Below are 19,234 nucleotides of genomic sequence, written 5' to 3' on the forward strand. Positions count from 1 at the left end.
ATACTTATAACAGCTATTAAAATCCTCTTACTACTTGAAATGGCCTTTGAGACTCCTTTACCCAAACTTTTAAAGGTGTATTATCACTCTGTTTATTCACAATGTCACATTTGTTTGGGTTTTGGTTTTTCACATAGAACCTACTGTTCTAGTTAGGCTCTTTATATTTTAATATCCTAATATTCGGCTTTAATAAAGGTTTATACCACCTATACAGATTTTTACTTTTAAAGGAACTTCTTTTGGTGGAGTGGGAGTCTACAAACTTTAAGTGGGTGGTCGTCCCATCCTGCTTTGTTTTTCGTCTATACCAAAGGCTTACACCATATTTATGGATACTTATTTCGTTTAGAGGTTCTCGTTTACGGAGGAGGGATTCCCCACATATTTGTGAGGACTTATCCTGACTCCATTTAGTAGTTTTTGTTCAATTTACTCTGGGTGATGCCCTTGAGTTCCTCTGTAACCGATTAGGAGGCACCAGTGCTGACTAGTGTAGCCCTGTTGCCTCTTCTTGTGTGGCCTATATTCATGACAATACACACTGTTTTATTTTGCTATCTTTAAAAAAAAATATTTTTTTTATAACATTAGCTTTTTTAAAGGGGCACTATAGTCACCAGAACACCTACAGCTTATTGTATTTGTTCTACTGAGTAGAATCAGCTTTTTGCAGTAAAATCATTAAAAAAGGAAGTGTAACAGGTGCTTCAAATAGTGATAACAAATGTGTCAAAACTGGTATACACACTTGCTTTCCCCAAAACACTTAAACATATAAACCAAAAATCAAAGAAAAGAAAATGTTACTTGCGCTTTTTCCTTAATCCCTATGTATATTTAGACAAATGGAGGTCATTTAGTTGCTCCAATGGCCATTGGAGGGATGCCCGCCTGCCAACGTCAAGGCAGACCCCCCCTAAGCGGGTCCTAACACTGACCCTTCAGCCTGCTTCCTTGAGCTTCTGGCAAAGATATCTCTAGTGGGACAGAAAGGGGTATTTTTTATATACACCCCTTTACTTATTAACCCTTAATAGGGAACACATGGGATGGGTAGCAGCATTGTAACCAGGCTGTGTGATACAAAGTAAATACAAATACAAAAAGAGAAGTCCTGCGCTTAAGCTGCAAGGACTACAACACACATCAGCCCCAATATATAGTAAAAACCAAAGAAAAGAAAATGTTACTTGCGCTTTTTCTTTAATCCCTATGTATATTTAGACAAATGGAGGTCATTTAGTTGCTCCAATGGCCATTGGAGGGATGCCCGCCTGCCAACGTCAAGGCAGACCCCCCCTAAGCGGGTCCTAACACTGACCCTTCAGCCTGCTTCCTTGAGCTTCTGGCAAAGATATCTCTAATGAGACAGAAAGGGGTATTTTTTATATACACCCCTTTACTTATTAACCCTTAATAGGGAACACATGGGATGGGTAGCAGCATTGTAACCAGGCTGTGTGATACAAAGTAAATACAAATACAAAAAGAGAAGTCCTGCGCTTAAGCTGCAAGGACTACAACACACATCAGCCCCAATATATAGTAAAAACCAAAGAAAAGAAAATGTTACTTGCGCTTTTTCCTTAATCCCTATGTATATTTAGACAAATGGAGGTCATTTAGTTGCTCCAATGGCCATTGGAGGGATGCCCGCCTGCCAACGTCAAGGCAGACCCCCCCTAAGCGGGTCCTAACACTGACCCTTCAGCCTGCTTCCTTGAGCTTCTGGCAAAGATATCTCTAATGAGACAGAAAGGGGTATTTTTTATATACACCCCTTTACTTATTAACCCTTAATAGGGAACACATGGGATGGGTAGCAGCATTGTAACCAGGCTGTGTGATACAAAGTAAATACAAATACAAAAAGAGAAGTCCTGCGCTTAAGCTGCAAGGACTACAACACACATCAGCCCCAATATATAGTAAAAACCAAAGAAAAGAAAATGTTACTTGCGCTTTTTCCTTAATCCCTATGTATATTTAGACAAATGGAGGTCATTTAGTTGCTCCAATGGCCATTGGAGGGATGCCCGCCTGCCAACGTCAAGGCAGACCCCCCCTAAGCGGGTCCTAACACTGACCCTTCAGCCTGCTTCCTTGAGCTTCTGGCAAAGATATCTCTAATGAGACAGAAAGGGGTATTTTTTATATACACCCCTTTACTTATTAACCCTTAATAGGGAACACATGGGATGGGTAGCAGCATTGTAACCAGGCTGTGTGATACAAAGTAGGGGGGGTCTGCCTTGACGTTGGCAGGCGGGCATCCCTCCAATGGCCATTGGAGCAACTAAATGACCTCCATTTGTCTAAATATACATAGGGATTAAGGAAAAAGCGCAAGTAACATTTTCTTTTCTTTGGTTTTTACTATATATTGGGGCTGATGTGTGTTGTAGTCCTTGCAGCTTAAGCGCAGGACTTCTCTTTTTGTATTTGTATTTACTTTGTATCACACAGCCTGGTTACAATGCTGCTACCCATCCCATGTGTTCCCTATTAAGGGTTAATAAGTAAAGGGGTGTATATAAAAAATACCCCTTTCTGTCTCATTAGAGATATCTTTGCCAGAAGCTCAAGGAAGCAGGCTGAAGGGTCAGTGTTAGGACCCACTTAGGGGGGGTCTGCCTTGACGTTGGCAGGCGGGCATCCCTCCAATGGCCATTGGAGCAACTAAATGACCTCCATTTGTCTAAATATACATAGGGATTAAGGAAAAAGCGCAAGTAACATTTTCTTTTCTTTGGTTTTTACTATATATTGGGGCTGATGTGTGTTGTAGTCCTTGCAGCTTAAGCGCAGGACTTCTCTTTTTGTATTTGTATATAAACCAAAAATATAAAGATATACCAATAATAAATAGACCTTGTGCAACAGTGATCAAATAAAATAAATACAAATAAACTTATATTGCACAGAATTGGTACCCTGAATCACTGGTGGAGATGCTGATTAGTCAGGGCTGTGTTTGGTTTGTGCTGGCTTTGCCCCTGATCTGCCTCCTTGACAGATTCAATCAATCCTATGTGAAAGCATTGTGATTTGGCTCACAGAATTATTTCTGATTATATCAGCCAAGCAGACCGATCCGTGGTAGAGGCAGCAGCTGCAGAGTTAATTAAGTAATATTTTACTATATTTAGTGTGTGAGGGGGGAAAAGGGGTGGAAGATGGTGGTTTTAACACTATAGGGTCAGGAATACATGTTTGTGTTCCTGGCCCTATAGTGTTCTATAGTTGTGTGTGGAATAGTTTATTTGATAGTCTAACAGGTTACTGTTGTTCATCAATAATTTGACAAAAGTGACTAATACAGGATTACAATTTTCACTGGTGGACCTAACGTAGGTGACCATAGGGTACATCCCCATCTGTCGTACAACTCCCGCAATTCTTTGCCAGCTGGGTCATGGCTTACCTTAGTTGGGAGTCCAGTAGGCAGAAATTTGTGCTCATCCTTGCAGATAAACACAATCCAAGGTGATAAGGTTAGAAACCACCAGGACTGTGAATCTGTGCATGGGGGCTGTGCATGAGAGGTGTTTCCAATACGCGGTACAGACAAGGGCAAATCCAGAAGGGTAGTCAGACATGGTTCCAAAAGTCAGGGCAGGCAGCAAACAGGCAATAACGGATAATCCAAGAAGAAAGGATCACAAGCCAAGTCAGTCTTAGGAAACAGGATACCATGAACTGAAACTGCCCTCAGGGAGAGGCAGTGTTTTATACCTGGAGTAATGATCAATCTGCTTCAGGTGGACTTTGATAGACAGGTAGGAGCCACTGGTGAAGTCCATCCCGTTAGTGCTGCAGACAATGTTAGAATAAAGTTCTGAAGTGGCTGTAACATATTCCTCCCCACCTTGCAGTATTTGCGCCCAGCGGCCATGCATCTGTATAACTAACTCTTGCAGCATGTTAATGGACGCCGGCCCCTGCGGATCCACGGCAAATTATACCCTCATGTCCGCCCACGTTAATGACGACATCGGCGTGCGCGTGACTTAACGGGGAGATGTACGCGCACGTTCTGTGGTCAGAGGCAGGGTTCGGCCAATCAGAATTAACAGAGACGTATTTAAACTCCTTTCTTGCCTTCCCTCATTGCCCTTTAATGGTTTCCCTAGTGGTTGTCCGAGAGTGTGTTCCTGAGCTTTTATATCCTGGTTTTTGACTTTGGCTTTGATTTTGTCTTCCCTGTATTCTGGTATCCCTGACTTCCGGCTTTCCCTTATCGTGTCTCATTCTGTGTCCCCTGACCTCGGTAAGTATCCTGACTATTCTTTGGTGCGTTAAGTCCGGCCATTCTAAGGCCCGGTAATACGTTACCGATTAGTCCTCAGTGTGACACAATCCTACGTGCTGGATCAACTAGTAATCCTGACAGTGACTCAGAGGCAAGACAGCAGGAACAGGACACATGAGAACCATAGTTCAAATCCCCTGCTGGGCATGTCTGGCCATCTGGATGTCACGGTGAGAAACGTGACACTGGGGATTTATCACTTGCTCATTCTTGCAGGGTAGTATTTAGCACCGAGCAGTGCATGTGTGTTTGCATGTAATCATGTTTTTGTATTGAGTATGTGTGAGGGAAAGTGTTGTTGGCATCAGAATGCAGGCATGCATTTGTGTGTAAGGTGTTTTTTTTTTTTTTAATGCGATGATGTGTTGATATATAATGTTGGTGTTTTAATACAGAGGTGTGTTTGAATGTAGTGTTGAAGTTTGAATGCAGGGGTGTGTTTGCATGTAGTGTCAACGTTTAAATGCAGGGGTATATTTGCGTGTAGTGTTGTTAAGATGCTGTGATGTATGCGCGTACACACATGCATATACACAAACTGACACAAATACACACATGCAGATACATAGGCACACAGATACACATTGACAGATACACAGACACACATATACATGGGTACACACATACAGGTACACACATATACAATCACTCACAGATACACAGACACAAACTGACATATACAGATACAGAGGCACCCACATACACACATACAGATACACAGACACACATAGAGATACACAGACTAACACACATGCAGGTGTCACACGTAAAATGTACACATTTTCAGACACCCTCCTCTTTCCTATCTTTTGGGTGCAGTAGGATTACTTCTGCTGGCTCTCCCAATCTGTGGCTCAGTGTTAGCTGACTTTTGAATGGCTAATACGTTTTACTTATCTCAAATGGCAGAGAGATGGTACATAATACGTTTAAAAATGATGGTATGAGAATCATTTTAATTGATTTATTTTCTTTCTTTTAATATATATTTTATAATCCAGCTGAGCGGAATTCAGACATCTAGCTTAAAGAGAATTAGCAGGAATTGTAATGAATATAAAATATATCTAGTTGTGACACATATCTCTAAAGTAATGGAAAATTCCAGTTCTCAGAAAATTTGAATAGGAAGAGGGTGCTTTTTTTCATGGTTCATAGAGTTATTCACTAAATTCTGAATTGTAGCAGCAAAATTGATATGATGCTGTGACTACAACTGAGTTTTTCAGATATTTCAGGTCAGCTGATTTTGCCTGAAGTTTCTTATTCAGATTTGATTTCACTACAATTTTGAGTTTAGCGAGTAAATCTGTCAATGTGAAGAAGCACTGTTTTACAGACAAAGGTTTGGGGGACATGGAACTGTAGGTTTTTGAAGGTAACAATGTAACAGTTTCAATTATACATACTTTTGCTGATTTGGGGTTTTCTTAAATAAACTTGTATATATACATATATTGTATTTTTTTGTATTAAAAATAGAATTACAAAATGGAATCACAAGACCAGGTTGTGAGTATAGACAACTTGTGAATGTTTTAGAAGCACTCCGTTATCACCCACTTTTGTGACTGGTTCCCAGCACACTACTAATATAAACATCAATAAAATATCTTTAGAATGAGACTAAAATTAAGTCTGTATGGGTCAATAGGTTTACATGAGCCTTCATATAATGTATCTCTGTTCTTAGGTATCGCTTGGCTCCAGAACACCGGTATCCAGCAGCATATGAAGACTGTCTGAATGCTACAATTCACTTTCTGAAGATCACAGAAGAATATGGAGTTGATAGGTCCTCTGTCATCATAAGTGGTGACAGTGCTGGAGGCAATCTAACGGCAGCTGTTTGCCAGGCTCTTGTGGGCAGGGAGGACCTTCCAAAGCCAATGGCCCAAGTACTTATATATCCCAGTGTCCAGATGTTAGATTTCAATTTGCCTTCATTCCAGCAGAACCGAGCTGTTCCCATTTTATACCGAGAACGTGCAGCATTTTATATGCTTAACTACATAGGTGATGACCTCTCTGTGTTGGAAGATGTGATTGACGGCCATCATGTTCCGGTTGATATGAAATTACAGTACAGGAAGTGGCTAAGTGCTGATCATATTCCTGATGAGTTTAAAGTCCGTGGTTATAAACCCTATATTATGACTTCCCATGATGAAGAAGTCTACAAGATAGCCAAAACTACCTTGGAGAAACCCTGCTCTCCCTTACTTGCTGAAGATGCAGTAGTCCGCCTTTTACCAAAAGCTTATATTTTAACATGTGAGTTTGATGTCCTTCGGGATGATGGAATTCTGTATAAGAAAAGACTGGAAGATAATGGGGTTCAAGTCAACTGGTACCATGTTAAAGATGGGTTTCACGGCATAATCAGTTTATTCAAATTATTTCCATCTGGAAAGCTTGCTCTTGATGATATTGCTAACTTTATCAAGAACATTGATTAATAATTATTTACAAAAATTAAACTCTCCTTGACTTCCTAGGTGCTCTGTTATTTCATTTGAATGTTGTTTGTTCAATGGGATGCAAATATACATTTGAGTAATATTTGATCATCTACTGTGGGTACCTAAGTGAACTTTATTAAAGTAATTTTTTATCACGTAAGTTACTATTTCATTAAAAATAAATGGAAACCCTAAATGTATCTTTTTTTTGTCCTTTGCTACAAACAATTTTTTTTTTTTTTTTAGATTTGTTCAAATCTAGTGAGTGAATGAAATTATCTGGCATGCTTGATTACAATGCACATGGTGCAATAAGGAAAAATTTGGATGTTTAAGTTGTGACTTGTTTCTGTATGGGCCAATCTTTCATATGATGTGAATCATCCACTGTATTGTCATACTGTGTATTTCCTCTTTTAAAACTAATTAATTAAAACTAATTCCTCTCTTGCAAATGTCATTAGTCTAATACTATTCTTACCTTTTTGTGTCACTATACCCCACTCCCTCTAGCATGTAAGCTCATTGAGCAGGGCCCTCAACCCCTCTGTTCCTGTGTGTCCAACTTGTCTGGTTACAACTACATGTTTGTTCGTACACCCACTGTAAAGCGCTGCAGAATTTGTTGGCGCTATATTAATGATAACATTATAATAATAATAAAACCATTTATATATAAAACAAATTACCAAAATTTATGCAGATCATTAGATCATTAGATGTGGTTAGGTCAATTGTTGTTTGTGTTAGATCTAACATAGAAGAAGCAATATTAATAATTATTTGTTTTGGGGGCTAACCTGTCCTCAGTCCTCCCTTAACAGAACTTTGGACAAAAAGCTAGCTATTTTGGTAGATTTGTTAGATCAGCTAGTTGGTTCATTAGATGCCTCATAATTACAGAGATATTAAGTATTTAAGGATGATAGGCTAGCACCCCAAATGAAAGTTTCAGCCAGAAACACATTTAAGGTGTTAGATGTCACATAATTACAGAAATATTTTACATATTCCGGGAAGGGGGGCTGTGGGAGCTAACCCACATGTTAAAGTTTTAGGGAAAATAATTTAGTTGAATAGATCTTTATTAGATAATGCTAAATTAAGTGATTTCTACATCAGATGTCACATAATTACAGAGATATTTCATATAATTTTCCAGTACATGAAATACATCCTACTCTTGCCACTTTACCCCACTAAATTTAGAATGTGAGCTCATTTGACCAAGGCTCTGGATACTCTCTGTTCCTGTGCGACCAATTCGTCATGTTACAAATACTTGTCTATTAGTCCACCCATTGTACAACACTGCGGATAATTTGTTGGCGCTTTATAAATCATTATCATAATGATAATTATTGATATATAGAAATAATTTAGGCTGACAAATCTTTGTGGTGATCACCTGTTTTTAGGTTAGATCATATTGCAGAGATATTTCATATAATTAGAGAGTTATTAAAATAAAGAGTTTAATAAAGAGTTATTACAGACACCTTAGTAGACTGAACATATATATGTTTTATATATATATATATATATATTGCAACACATTGTAAGACAGTGTACAAACCTTCATGTAGAAGCGATATAATAGGCACTTTTGTTAACATGGTAGCCTCTATACAGAAAGCAATGAGAGGGCATTCTATTGTGTCCCCATAGTAACAGTAAACATTCTATCTTTTACTGAGAGCAGTGAAATGTGATCTTACGTTAGCAACTATCTGCTCATGGTTAACAACACTGAACACTGAGTCCCGTAGAATCCACTTCACATCATGTCTAATAATGCAAAGAAATCCAAGGAATTGTCCGAGCCAGGATGGAGAATTGAACAGAAATACTCCAACAAAGTCTTAATTGGAAACTGGCAAGAGGAAAGAAGAAAGGTACGGGCATGGGAAATTGGGTTTTATAAGGATATGATTTGAACATAAATGAAGAGATCCAGTTGCTCTATTCCTTAATGCTTTCAGTGACAGAACTGAGCAATGATTTGCATGGCTATGGGGTAGTTAACGCTGTAAATGTAAGGGTTAATGGGGAGGGGTCTAACCACCATAGGCAATCTCTGGCTTATTTACTAAATGGTGAATTGTTTGGAAATTACCATTGAATAGCAAAATTTTGGGCTAAAATCCCCTCTGGGAAGTTGTTACTTTAAACTAATATTTGTGATGGCAAACTGTGCGTACTACAGCGATAGAGTTTACATAGAAGCAAACATCTTTGGCTTGCTTTAAATGGTTCCATATATACACTGCTCAAAAAATAAAGGGAACACTTAAACAACACAATGCAACTCCAAGTCAATCACACGTCTGTGAAATCAAACTGTCCACTTAGGAAGCAACACTGAGTGACAATCAATTTCACATGCTGTTGTGCAAATGGGATAGACAACAGGTGGAAATTATAGGCAATTAGCAAGACACCCCCAATAAAGGAGTGGTTCTGCAGGTGGTGACCACAGACCACTTCTCAGTTCCTATGCTTCCTGGCTGATGTTTTGGTCACTTTTGAATGCTGGCGGTGCTTTCACTCTAGTGGTAGCATGAGACGGAGTCTACAACCCACACAAGTGGCTCAGGAAGTACAGCTCATCCAGGATGGCACATCAATGCGAGCTGTGGCAAGAAGGTCCGACGTCCACAGGTGGGGGTTGTGCTTACAGCCCAACACCGTGCAGGACGTTTGGCATTTGCCAGAGAACACCAAGATTGGCAAATTCGCCACTGGCGCCCTGTGCTCTTCATAGATGAAAGCAGGTTCACACTGAGCACATGTGACAGACGTGACAGAGTCTGGAGACGCCGTGGAGAACGTTCTGCTGCCTGCAACATCCTCCAGCATGACCAGTTTGGCAGTGGGTCAGTAATGGTGTGGGGTGGCATTTCTTTGGGGGGGCGCACAGCCCTCCATGTGCTTGCCAGAGGTAGCCTGACTGCCATTAGGTACCGAGATGAGATCCTCAGACCCCTTGTGAGACCATATGCTGGTGCGGTTGGCCCTGGGTTCCTCCTAATGCAAGACAATGCTAGACCTCATGTGGCTGGAGTGTGTCAGCAGTTCCTGCAAGACTATGGACTGGCCTGCCTGTTCCCTAGACCTGAATCCAATTGAGCACATCTGGGACATCATGTCTCGCTCCATCCACCAACGTCACGTTGCACCACAGATTGTCCAGGAGTTGGCAGATGCTTTAGTCCAGGTCTGGGAGGAGATCCCTCAAGAGACCATCCGCCACCTCATCAGGAGCATGCACAGGCGTTGTAGGGAGGTCATACAGGCACGTGGAGGCCACACACACTACTGAGCCTCATTTCGACTTGTTTTAAGGACATTACATCAAAGTTGGATCAGCCTGTAATGTGTTTTTCCACTAATTTTGAGTGTGACTCCAAATCCAGACCTCCATGGGTTGAAAAATTTGATTTCCATTTTTTAATTTTTGTGTGATTTTGTTGTCAGCACATTCAACTATGTAAAGAACAAAAGTATTTCAGAAGAATATTTAATTCATTCAGATATAGGATGTGTTATTTTTGTGTTCCCTTTATCTTTTTGAGCAGTGTACATATATCCCAGTATATAAAACCTTAAAGGAACACTATAGTCACCTAAATTACTTTAGCTAAATAAAGCAGTTTTAGTGTACAGATCATTCCCCTACAATTTCACTGCTTAATTCACTGTCATTTAGGAGTTAAATCACTTTGTTTCTGTTTATGCAGCCCTAGCCACACCTCCCCTGGCTATGATTGACAGAGCCTGCATGAAAAATAAAACTGGTTTCACTTTCAAACAGATGTAATTTACCTTAAATAATTGTATCTCTTGCTCTGTAAATTGAACTTTTATCACATACAGGAGGCTCTTGCAGGGTCTAGCAAGATATTAACATAGCAGGGGATAAGAAAATCTTAATTAAACAGAACTTGCAATAAAGAAAGCCTAAATAGGGCTCTCTTTACAGGAAGTGTTTATGGAAGGCTGTGCAAGTCACATGCAGGGAGGTGTGACTAGGGTTCATAAACAAAGGGATTTAACTCCTAAATGGCAGAGGATTGAGCAGTGAGACTGCAAGGGCATGTTCTATACACCAAAACTGCTTCATTAAGCTAAAGTTGTTCAGGTGACTATAGTGTCCCTTTAAGTATTTCAAATCCAATCTTCATACATTCTTCACACATTTTTTTATACTTGCTGTTATTTTAAATGGAGACAAAATATGCAACTTGTAGCAGTTTTCAATTGTATTACAAAACAACAAAAAACAGGGAAAATACGTTTTTTTTTTTAAATGTAGTAAATGGAAAGTTGAATTTCAAAACAAAGTGTCAAAGGGAAAATATCCTAAATAAATCTGGACTATTTTAACCTAAACTTTGCCATTTCAGTTCACTAAAATATGTTATGGGGTCTGAAAATCTGTAATGAATAGACCCCCAAAAAGAATGATTTGGCTGGCTTATGTTGGACAGGGTTTACAGACTCTTACTGAATGAATGGAGGAAAACCGAAGACATTAAAGTGGACCTGTCACAGAGGTCTCTAGTGTGTTTGCAAACACAATTCTAGGCACCATGTCCATTGTATGAGGGTAACTAGGGAGGTGGGGAGGGAGAAATATACCGACCTTAAAGATCTGCTTCTTTTTCTACACTGTCTTCCTCCTATGTAATCTGCACATTCTTTATGGATAAAATGCTGTAAGAATAAATAATAATAAGAAAATTAAGGGAAAACTCCATGCACATAACCACTACAGCACACTAGCACACTGGTGCTCCCACTTACTCTTCATGAAACTGTTTTGATACCTCCCTCCAGGGCTGCCATCAGGGGGTGACAACCATGATGGTTGTCATGGGCCCGGCGGTCCTGGGGGGCCCGGACTGCTCTGGCAGTCTCGGGCCCCACATTCCCTCTCTGCACACAAAGCGAATATCGCTATCTATGTGTGCAGCCGCGGGCCCCCGGCTCCCTGTTACCGCAGAGGCGGCCCAGCACACTGCATCTTCACATTCAGTTCATTTCTTCAAATAACTCTTGCGAGACCCGCGGCCTTCTGAGCGTTACCATGGCCGCAGGTCTCGCGAGAGTTATTGGAGGAAATTAACTGAATATGAAGATGCAGTGTGCTGGGCCCCCTCTGCAGTAACAGGGAGGGGGCCCCACCGGACCACCAGGGAATGGAATCTCCCCCCCCCCCCCCCTGGACACAGGTAAGAAGCAGGGAGGGGGGAATAACATTTAATAACATTTCATGTGAAAATGCCCTTTCCTCCCCCCCCTAGTTTGCACATTTACACACACACTGCATACACCAATACAACACACACTCTGCATACAAAAATACAACACACACACACTGCATACACCAATACAACACACACTCTGCATACAAAAATACAACACACACACACTGCATACACCAATACAACACACACTCTGCATACAAAAATACAGCACACACACTGCATTCATCAATACAACACACACTGCATACACCAATACAACACACACTCTGCTCAAAAATATTTCAACACTGAATGTAGCGACAGTGCGAGAGAACTTCAGGCAGTATAACCAATTCAATGAGGTGAAATGGTTATGGTGTCTATAGTGGCCCTTTAATTTAAGCAGGCTTATTCCCTAAAGTTCGAATTGACTGGAATTAAAAGTGAATTTGAAATTTTAGACTCAAATAGCCAATTTGGATGTACAGCTAATTTGGAGATTTTTTTCCATTTCAACTCTGAAATTAAATTCACTTTTAATTGCTGGCAAGTTTCCCTTTAGTAAACAACCGTGTGTGTAGGGCCTTACTTGATTAATTCAACTATGGTAAAAGTAATATAGAAAATGTCACGTATTCATCTGCACATAAAAATGTGATTAATGGCATTTACTGTCCTAACAGGAAAAGTTGTGCCGAGCAGCAATTAATCCACAGGAGGGTTTGTGCTGAGCAGCAATCATGCAAATAGGAACCTGGTAACTGCCTTTGGGGTCAAAGGCCGATTACAACCTATCAGATCCACAGGCGGTGTGTTTAGGCCCAGTTCTCCTCTTGCTCAGTGCCCTGTCGTGGTTTCCCTTGTGGTTATGCGAGAGCGCGTTATTGATTCTGGTTATTTGGCATTGATTTTGAATTCCCTGTTTTCTGGCATCCCTGACCCCTGGCTTTCCCTTATCGTTGGGTCTCTTTTTGTGTCCCTTGACCTCGGCTATTCCTGACTATTCTTTGGTTCGTTAGTCCGGCCATTCTAAGGTCCGGTATACGTTACCGATCAATCCTCTGTGTTACACAATTTCTACGTGTTGGATCATACTGTAATCCTGACAGAAAAGTACTGAACAATGTAATTGGGATCATGTTGAACACTATTAATAGATAACTGTTAGTTTGTTGATAAATAACAAATATAAATTTGCAGTTTATTCCAAAGTGTGAAATGACTTATATCCTCTGCATGCTGTGTAGATGGTTTAAATTACTTTACAGTAGGTATGGATACAGCTTTTACATACATATTATATTAGCCTTTGTTAATGTCCCACGGAGAAATGCTAGAAGGCACACATCTCAACAGGTAGAAAATAATGAAGTGACAAACATTAGATAAAGTAAGCTGAATTAAAAAAAAAAAAAAAACAAGAAAACACTCTGCTTTTCATCCATAAAGTAAGCTGAATTAAAAAAAAAAAAAACAAGAAAACACTCTGCTTTTCATCCATTATATGTTGATATGCTTTATAACACACCTATATGTTTAGTTTCAGCGAAACTCCAAATCCCACAACAGTTGCTATGGTATAGACTTTGTCTACTTCCCAGGCAATCCATCAGGTCCAATATTGAGAAGGTCTATCATGAAGAGAATGGAGGTAAATTAATACAAATGTCTCTTTTTCTAACCACTTTTGTTATTTCCTAATACTCTCTGTTTTGCTAAATTAAAATCTACAAGTTAAAAAAACAAAACAAAACCCCACTATGCACACAACGTATTGGAAAAAGAAAAAAACGTTGGGGCAAATGTGTCAGTGTTTTGAAAATTGACAGTTTTTTCCAGCCATTAGTTTTAGTTGTATTTATGAAAGTGTTCTAAAAATAATCTAATATGTGCTGGTTACTTTTTAAATAAATCATAATAAATTCTGTTTCTAAAGACCTAGATATGTAGAATGGTGGGAAATAGAAAAGTGAAACAGAAAGGTTTTCTCTTGGGAAAAAATGGTGTAAAATTAAAACATCCATTATATTGCTGAAAAAAATGGCATATACTCAAAACTGATGGTTAGAGAGTAAACGGAGAAACAGATTAAAAAATCTAGTAGAGTTAATTAATCGTGCCAAGTATTCAGTGAAGATTAGTCATAAATGTGTCAAGTTTCTCCCGTCGTTTTTGGTTTTCCTCATTTCTCTATGCTGAGTGTCAGGTGCCAAAGGCAAAGATTGACAGGGAGCCATGATGGAGGGATTCATTCCCATGATCAGGGCCAGATTAACATAGGGGCTGATGGAGCTGGAGCTCCAATCCCATGTCTATGAAATAGGCCCATTAAATAAAAAATAAAAAATAAAAACACTTTTTTTTAAAACTACTTTTCACATGATCTTGCTTAAGCATGGAAACTTAAGAGTGATGTGGTGTGGACTGACTAACAATAAAATAAGTTAAGGTAAAGTGGACTATGCACACTATACAAATGCTCTGCGCAAATGCTCTTGTGGCTTCAGTCTTTCTAACACTCTGGCATGTTCCATTTCATCTACACTAACTACATACACCTTTTCTCTGTCCCACAATGTATAACAGGAGCTTCTGCCTGTTCGTAAGAAGGTTAGGAGAGGAGTGGACCAGCGAGTGCTAGGGGACAGTCCTTAGAAATAGCAAGTAAAAACTAATACAGTAGAGAAAAGTGGTGGAGTGTGACAACAAGACTGTTGTAACCACCTGAGTGGGACCCCTCCAACCACTCTAACAATAACAAATACAATACATACAATGGTGGATCACACTTCTTAAGGCTTCCTAAAATAAAAGCATAAAAACATATGGTGTAAACAGTCAATATGCAAATGGTAGGAAAATAATAAAGGTCATGTACTCACAAGCCGGGAGCCAAATAGAATCATATGGCTCCCATGAGTTTTGCAGTGGGACACTTAATAGGATGTCCCTGTCCTTCCTTTGGTCGTTCTGGAGATAACAGGACTGACAGAGAAAGGGATTCTTTCTTCAAAGTAAATTTATTGATGCAAAATATATATATATACAGAATTGCTCTTGATAAATCAGAAGGTAAAAAGAAGCAAAGTCCAATAGCCAGATGGTTATCCAAGTCCATAAAAAGCACTAAAATATAAAATGTAAAGTGCAGCTGGAACAGGTGTAAATCACCTTGTGAGTCTTGTGGAGAATAGTCACAATAGGCACTCAGGACCCTTGAGGACATTTGTGCCTATTCTCCACAAGACTCACAAGGTGATTTACACCTGGTCCAGCTGCACTTTACATTTTATATTTTAGTGCTTTTTATGGACTTGGATAGCCATCTGGCTATTGGACTTTGCTTCTTTTTACCTTCTGTCCCAAGTAGTGATGTCCCGAACGGTTCGCTGGCGAATAGTCCCTGGCGAACATCGCTATAATAAGCACAGGTTACTGGCTATGGGGGGATAATGTATAATAAACACAGTTTACTGGCTATGGGGAGGATAATGTATAATAAACACAGGTTACTGGCTATGGGAGGGATAATGTATAATAAACACAGGTTACTGGCTATGGGAGGGATAATGTATAATAACCACAGGTTACTGGCTATGGGGGGGGGATAATGTATAATAAACACAGGTTACTGGCTATGGGGGGATAATGTATAATAAACACAGGTTACTGGCTATGGAGGGATAATGTATAATAAACACAGGTTACTGGCTATGGGAGGATAATGTATAATAAACACAGGTTACTGGCTATGGGGAGGATAATGTATAATAAACACAGGTTACTGGCTATGGGGGGATAATGTATAATAAACACAGGTTACTGGTTGTAGGGGGATAATGTATAATAAACACAGGTTACTGGTTGTGGGGGGATAATGTATAATAAACACAGGTTACTGGCTATGAGGGGATAATGTATAATAAACACAGGTTACTGGCTATGGGAGGATAATGTATAATAAACACAGGTTACTGGCTATGGGAGGGATAATGTATAATAAACACAAACACAAAAAAAAATGAATGCAGCTTCAGAATTAATCTAAATTGTATGCTGTCTAGGAGGTGGGAGGGTCTGGGAGGGAGGGTCTGCTGTTGATTGGCTGGAATGTGTGTGCTGACTGTGAGGTACAGGGTCAAAGTTTACTCAATGATGACGAATAGGGGGCGCACCGAACATCGCATATGTTCGCCATCCGTGGCGAACGCGAACAAGCTATGTTCGCCAGGAACTATTCGCCAGCGAACCGTTCGGGACATTACTACTACCATTATATTTTTGTTGCAATGGGACATGTTCGTGCTTCCCCATTGTCAAGATTGTAAAGTTTTGTGTGTGTGTGTTTTTTAATGTACAATTTGTTATTTTAGAGTTAGTTTATTTTTGACACATATTTTTAATCCTATGGTAAAAGCATCTTGTATAACAAATGGAGGATCTTGAGAAGACCTATTCTCAAGACCGGTTTTCAGTATTTTCACATAAGTAAAGCAAATTATCTCAAGTAAACTATACAGTTAGGTTCCACCATGGTTTGCTTAATGTCTATGGAACACCTATTCCATTTTGTCTTATATTGTAGGGTCTACCAAAACAACATTTAATTACCCACCATGATGAACCCCACAATAGAAATTTGGTGTCGGTATATGATGATCATTACATAAGGCATGGAAATTCTGCATTGCCTCCTCTTCGAACGTTTAATGGAACCCATTTAGCTTGGGTTCCTGAGTGCTCTGATTATCCTACTGTAGGTAAGACTGATCGCTTCTAACTCTTAAAGTGTAAATAGTCACCTGCACGCACAACTGCGGCATTTAATAAGTAAAGCATATGTGATGTGTTGACGTATGGTAGATATGTTGGATACGGGAATATTGAATAGAAACTCGTTCTCATCTCATCAGTAGCTCTCACTCCCTCCCAGTCCCATTCTATACTTGTATATCATCCAGCTGTGGTTTTGTTACAACTTCTGTTAATTTTAAATAATCAGAAGTAATATGTCCATCTAACACTTTGTTCAGTGATTGGGCGCAAGGTGGTGCAGAGACTCAAGGGGGCCCAAAAGCTACATATCCTTTTGATAACATATGTAACAACTCTTTGTTATAGTGTAAACAGACATCTTTAAATTCCACTTAATGGGCATGCTGTCAACTTATATATTTGTGCTTTATATAACATACTTTGAAATATTCATTATATTGGAGGGGGCTTCCAGATATTTACACCTGTCTAGGTGAAATGGTGGACAGTAAGTACACTTCAATGGTCCCAAAAATATCTCAGCGTTGAGGTCCCTCATTGCTTTAGATTCTAACTGCCTTGATATTAGTATGTGTACTGTGCTTTGAAAGCTGAATTACTAGCAAATAATAATTGGGGAACGTGGATCTAGAAAGTCGTTTTCTAAGTTGCAAGACACAGTTCAGACATCAACAAAGATTAGCATTGGTCACTTTGTCATCAGAATCAGAAATAGCTAGTTCATAGTCACAGAATGCTGCAAAGCATGTGCTTTTGTAAGATTTAACATACTATTTTTCTTGAATATAAGATATATATATATATATTTGCAGAGCCACCTACTAACTATGGTCTTAAGGAAGAAAAGGAAAGGAAGTGGAGAGAAAGTTCTTCCAATGATATAAGAAGTCTTTATTCAGCTTCCTATAAAAAGCCACCACCTGCTGCATATGCGATCCCCCGCTACGGAGTGGCACCCTGCATACTCTCCAGTAACATGTATCATAGTAACAACCTCAATAAAAGTCTAGATTTCAGATACTACAGACATTTACAGGTACCTGATCATCCAGTGCAGAGTATCGGCAGCTCCCTGGGAAATGAATCACCATGTCTTCACCAGAAATCTATGCCCTTTGTTTGCTAAATACATTCTATCAGGCAATATACTTTCATTTATAAACTTTACTAGTCAGGATTTCTTACACCAACAGAGCTAAATGTACCCAAAGAAAATAAAGAAGTGATCGAATAACCAAAATTTTCAACTGATGCATTGTTTTTTTGTTTTTTTTTGGTTGTTTTTGTTAATATTGATTAGAATTCTATTAAAGCATCATAAAATAATTTTGGAATAATAGTTTAAACTGTTAAAACCATTGGACTGTTATATTTTTCTAAAGTTTATTGTATGGTGCTACATATCAAGATCTAGATAATTACAGGGTCAATAAGAGAAAAGTGTAGATGTCCAAGATTAAATAAATGGTACTAAAGTGACCTAATATTGGACAACCAGCCTCTAATAGGCAATGGAAGGTTACAAGCTCCACGATCAATAGATGGCCTTAATAGTGGCAAATTATTAGACAATCATCGTTTCATTGGGGTTGAGCACTTTTGTTTTCAAAAGTCACAGATTGGTCTTTTAGGTCAAATATATGTTAGGGGCCAAATGCAAGCATCAATAAATAAAGTGGTTTGGCAAAAGTAGGTCAGTGCTTTGCAACAGAAGGGTGATAATTAAATAGAGTTGTAATGGCCACCCAGGTTGTCATAGGGGTGTCTGCCGTTGGATATGTCCTTCTCTGGTGAGAGGCTGTGCTGCAGAATATTCCAGATGTCCCAGCAGCTGGATCAGGATAGGGAGAGTAGCAGAGCTCTTACAAGAGCTAGTGATTTAGCTAGATGCAGGTTCCCTTCAATAATGAGACAAGGCTACGTATTGAGGGTTAAGCACGAACTGATTTAATGGGCACACAAGCATTTCTTTTATCATTTCTTTTATACAACTTTTCCCACAAGGTTACCACCCATGTGGACCTTGTTGGGCACCGAAAACACAAACTCAACAACCAATCATTTACAGTTACACAGTTAAACACTCCCATTCATTACAGTAAATTCCTCCCCTCTGCTTGGGAGATAATTGAGTTAATGGCTGTATCAGCTCAGTTATCTCCAGGGGAAAAATATACTTTTTACCCAATTTTTAGAAAATCAAAACTATACATCCAATTCCAATAAAACTTAAATTTTCAGAACAAGCATAATTATGGGACAAACAAATTCAAAAATCATACGTATCGGTTCAGGGGTTCGGGAGATAGCTGGAAATCCCATTCCTACCCAGCGGCACACGGGGCTCCTGCCCAAAATAGTTCCATGTGTTCAGCTGGTGCGGCCGGTCCCTTTTCGTACAATTAAAATACCGAACAGTCATGCTTTTATTG

The 19,234-nt window shown here is 39.4% G+C and overlaps 2 protein-coding genes across 3 annotated transcripts in view; both read left to right on the top strand.

Moving 5' to 3' along the window:
• The window catches only part of AADACL4 (arylacetamide deacetylase like 4), a 32,757-nt gene extending 25,896 nt beyond the window's left edge, over nucleotides 1-6,861 (top strand). The window contains exon 4 of the mRNA XM_063436993.1: nucleotides 6,009-6,861. Within this exon, the coding sequence (XP_063293063.1) occupies nucleotides 6,009-6,774 (766 nt within the window). The 3' untranslated portion in view covers nucleotides 6,775-6,861. The remainder of the gene's footprint in view (nucleotides 1-6,008) is intronic.
• A 1,623-nt stretch (nucleotides 6,862-8,484) lies between these two features.
• CFAP107 (cilia and flagella associated protein 107) lies at nucleotides 8,485-18,023 on the top strand. Of its 2 annotated transcripts, XM_063435778.1 has the most exons (4): nucleotides 8,485-8,672; nucleotides 13,567-13,677; nucleotides 16,612-16,786; nucleotides 17,615-18,023. In XM_063435778.1, exons 1-4 carry the CDS (start codon nucleotides 8,562-8,564, stop codon nucleotides 17,926-17,928), a joined length of 711 nt encoding a protein of 236 aa, XP_063291848.1. In that variant the 5' UTR covers nucleotides 8,485-8,561; the 3' UTR covers nucleotides 17,929-18,023. The 2 variants fall into 2 exon arrangements, with proteins under 2 accessions (XP_063291848.1, XP_063291849.1); XM_063435779.1 differs by lacking the exon at nucleotides 13,567-13,677.
• Nucleotides 18,024-19,234: the final 1,211 nt, after the last annotated feature.

This window comes from Pelobates fuscus, chromosome 11 (genome assembly GCF_036172605.1).
Source record: "Pelobates fuscus isolate aPelFus1 chromosome 11, aPelFus1.pri, whole genome shotgun sequence".
In the NCBI taxonomy this organism is placed as follows: Eukaryota; Metazoa; Chordata; class Amphibia; order Anura; family Pelobatidae; genus Pelobates; species Pelobates fuscus.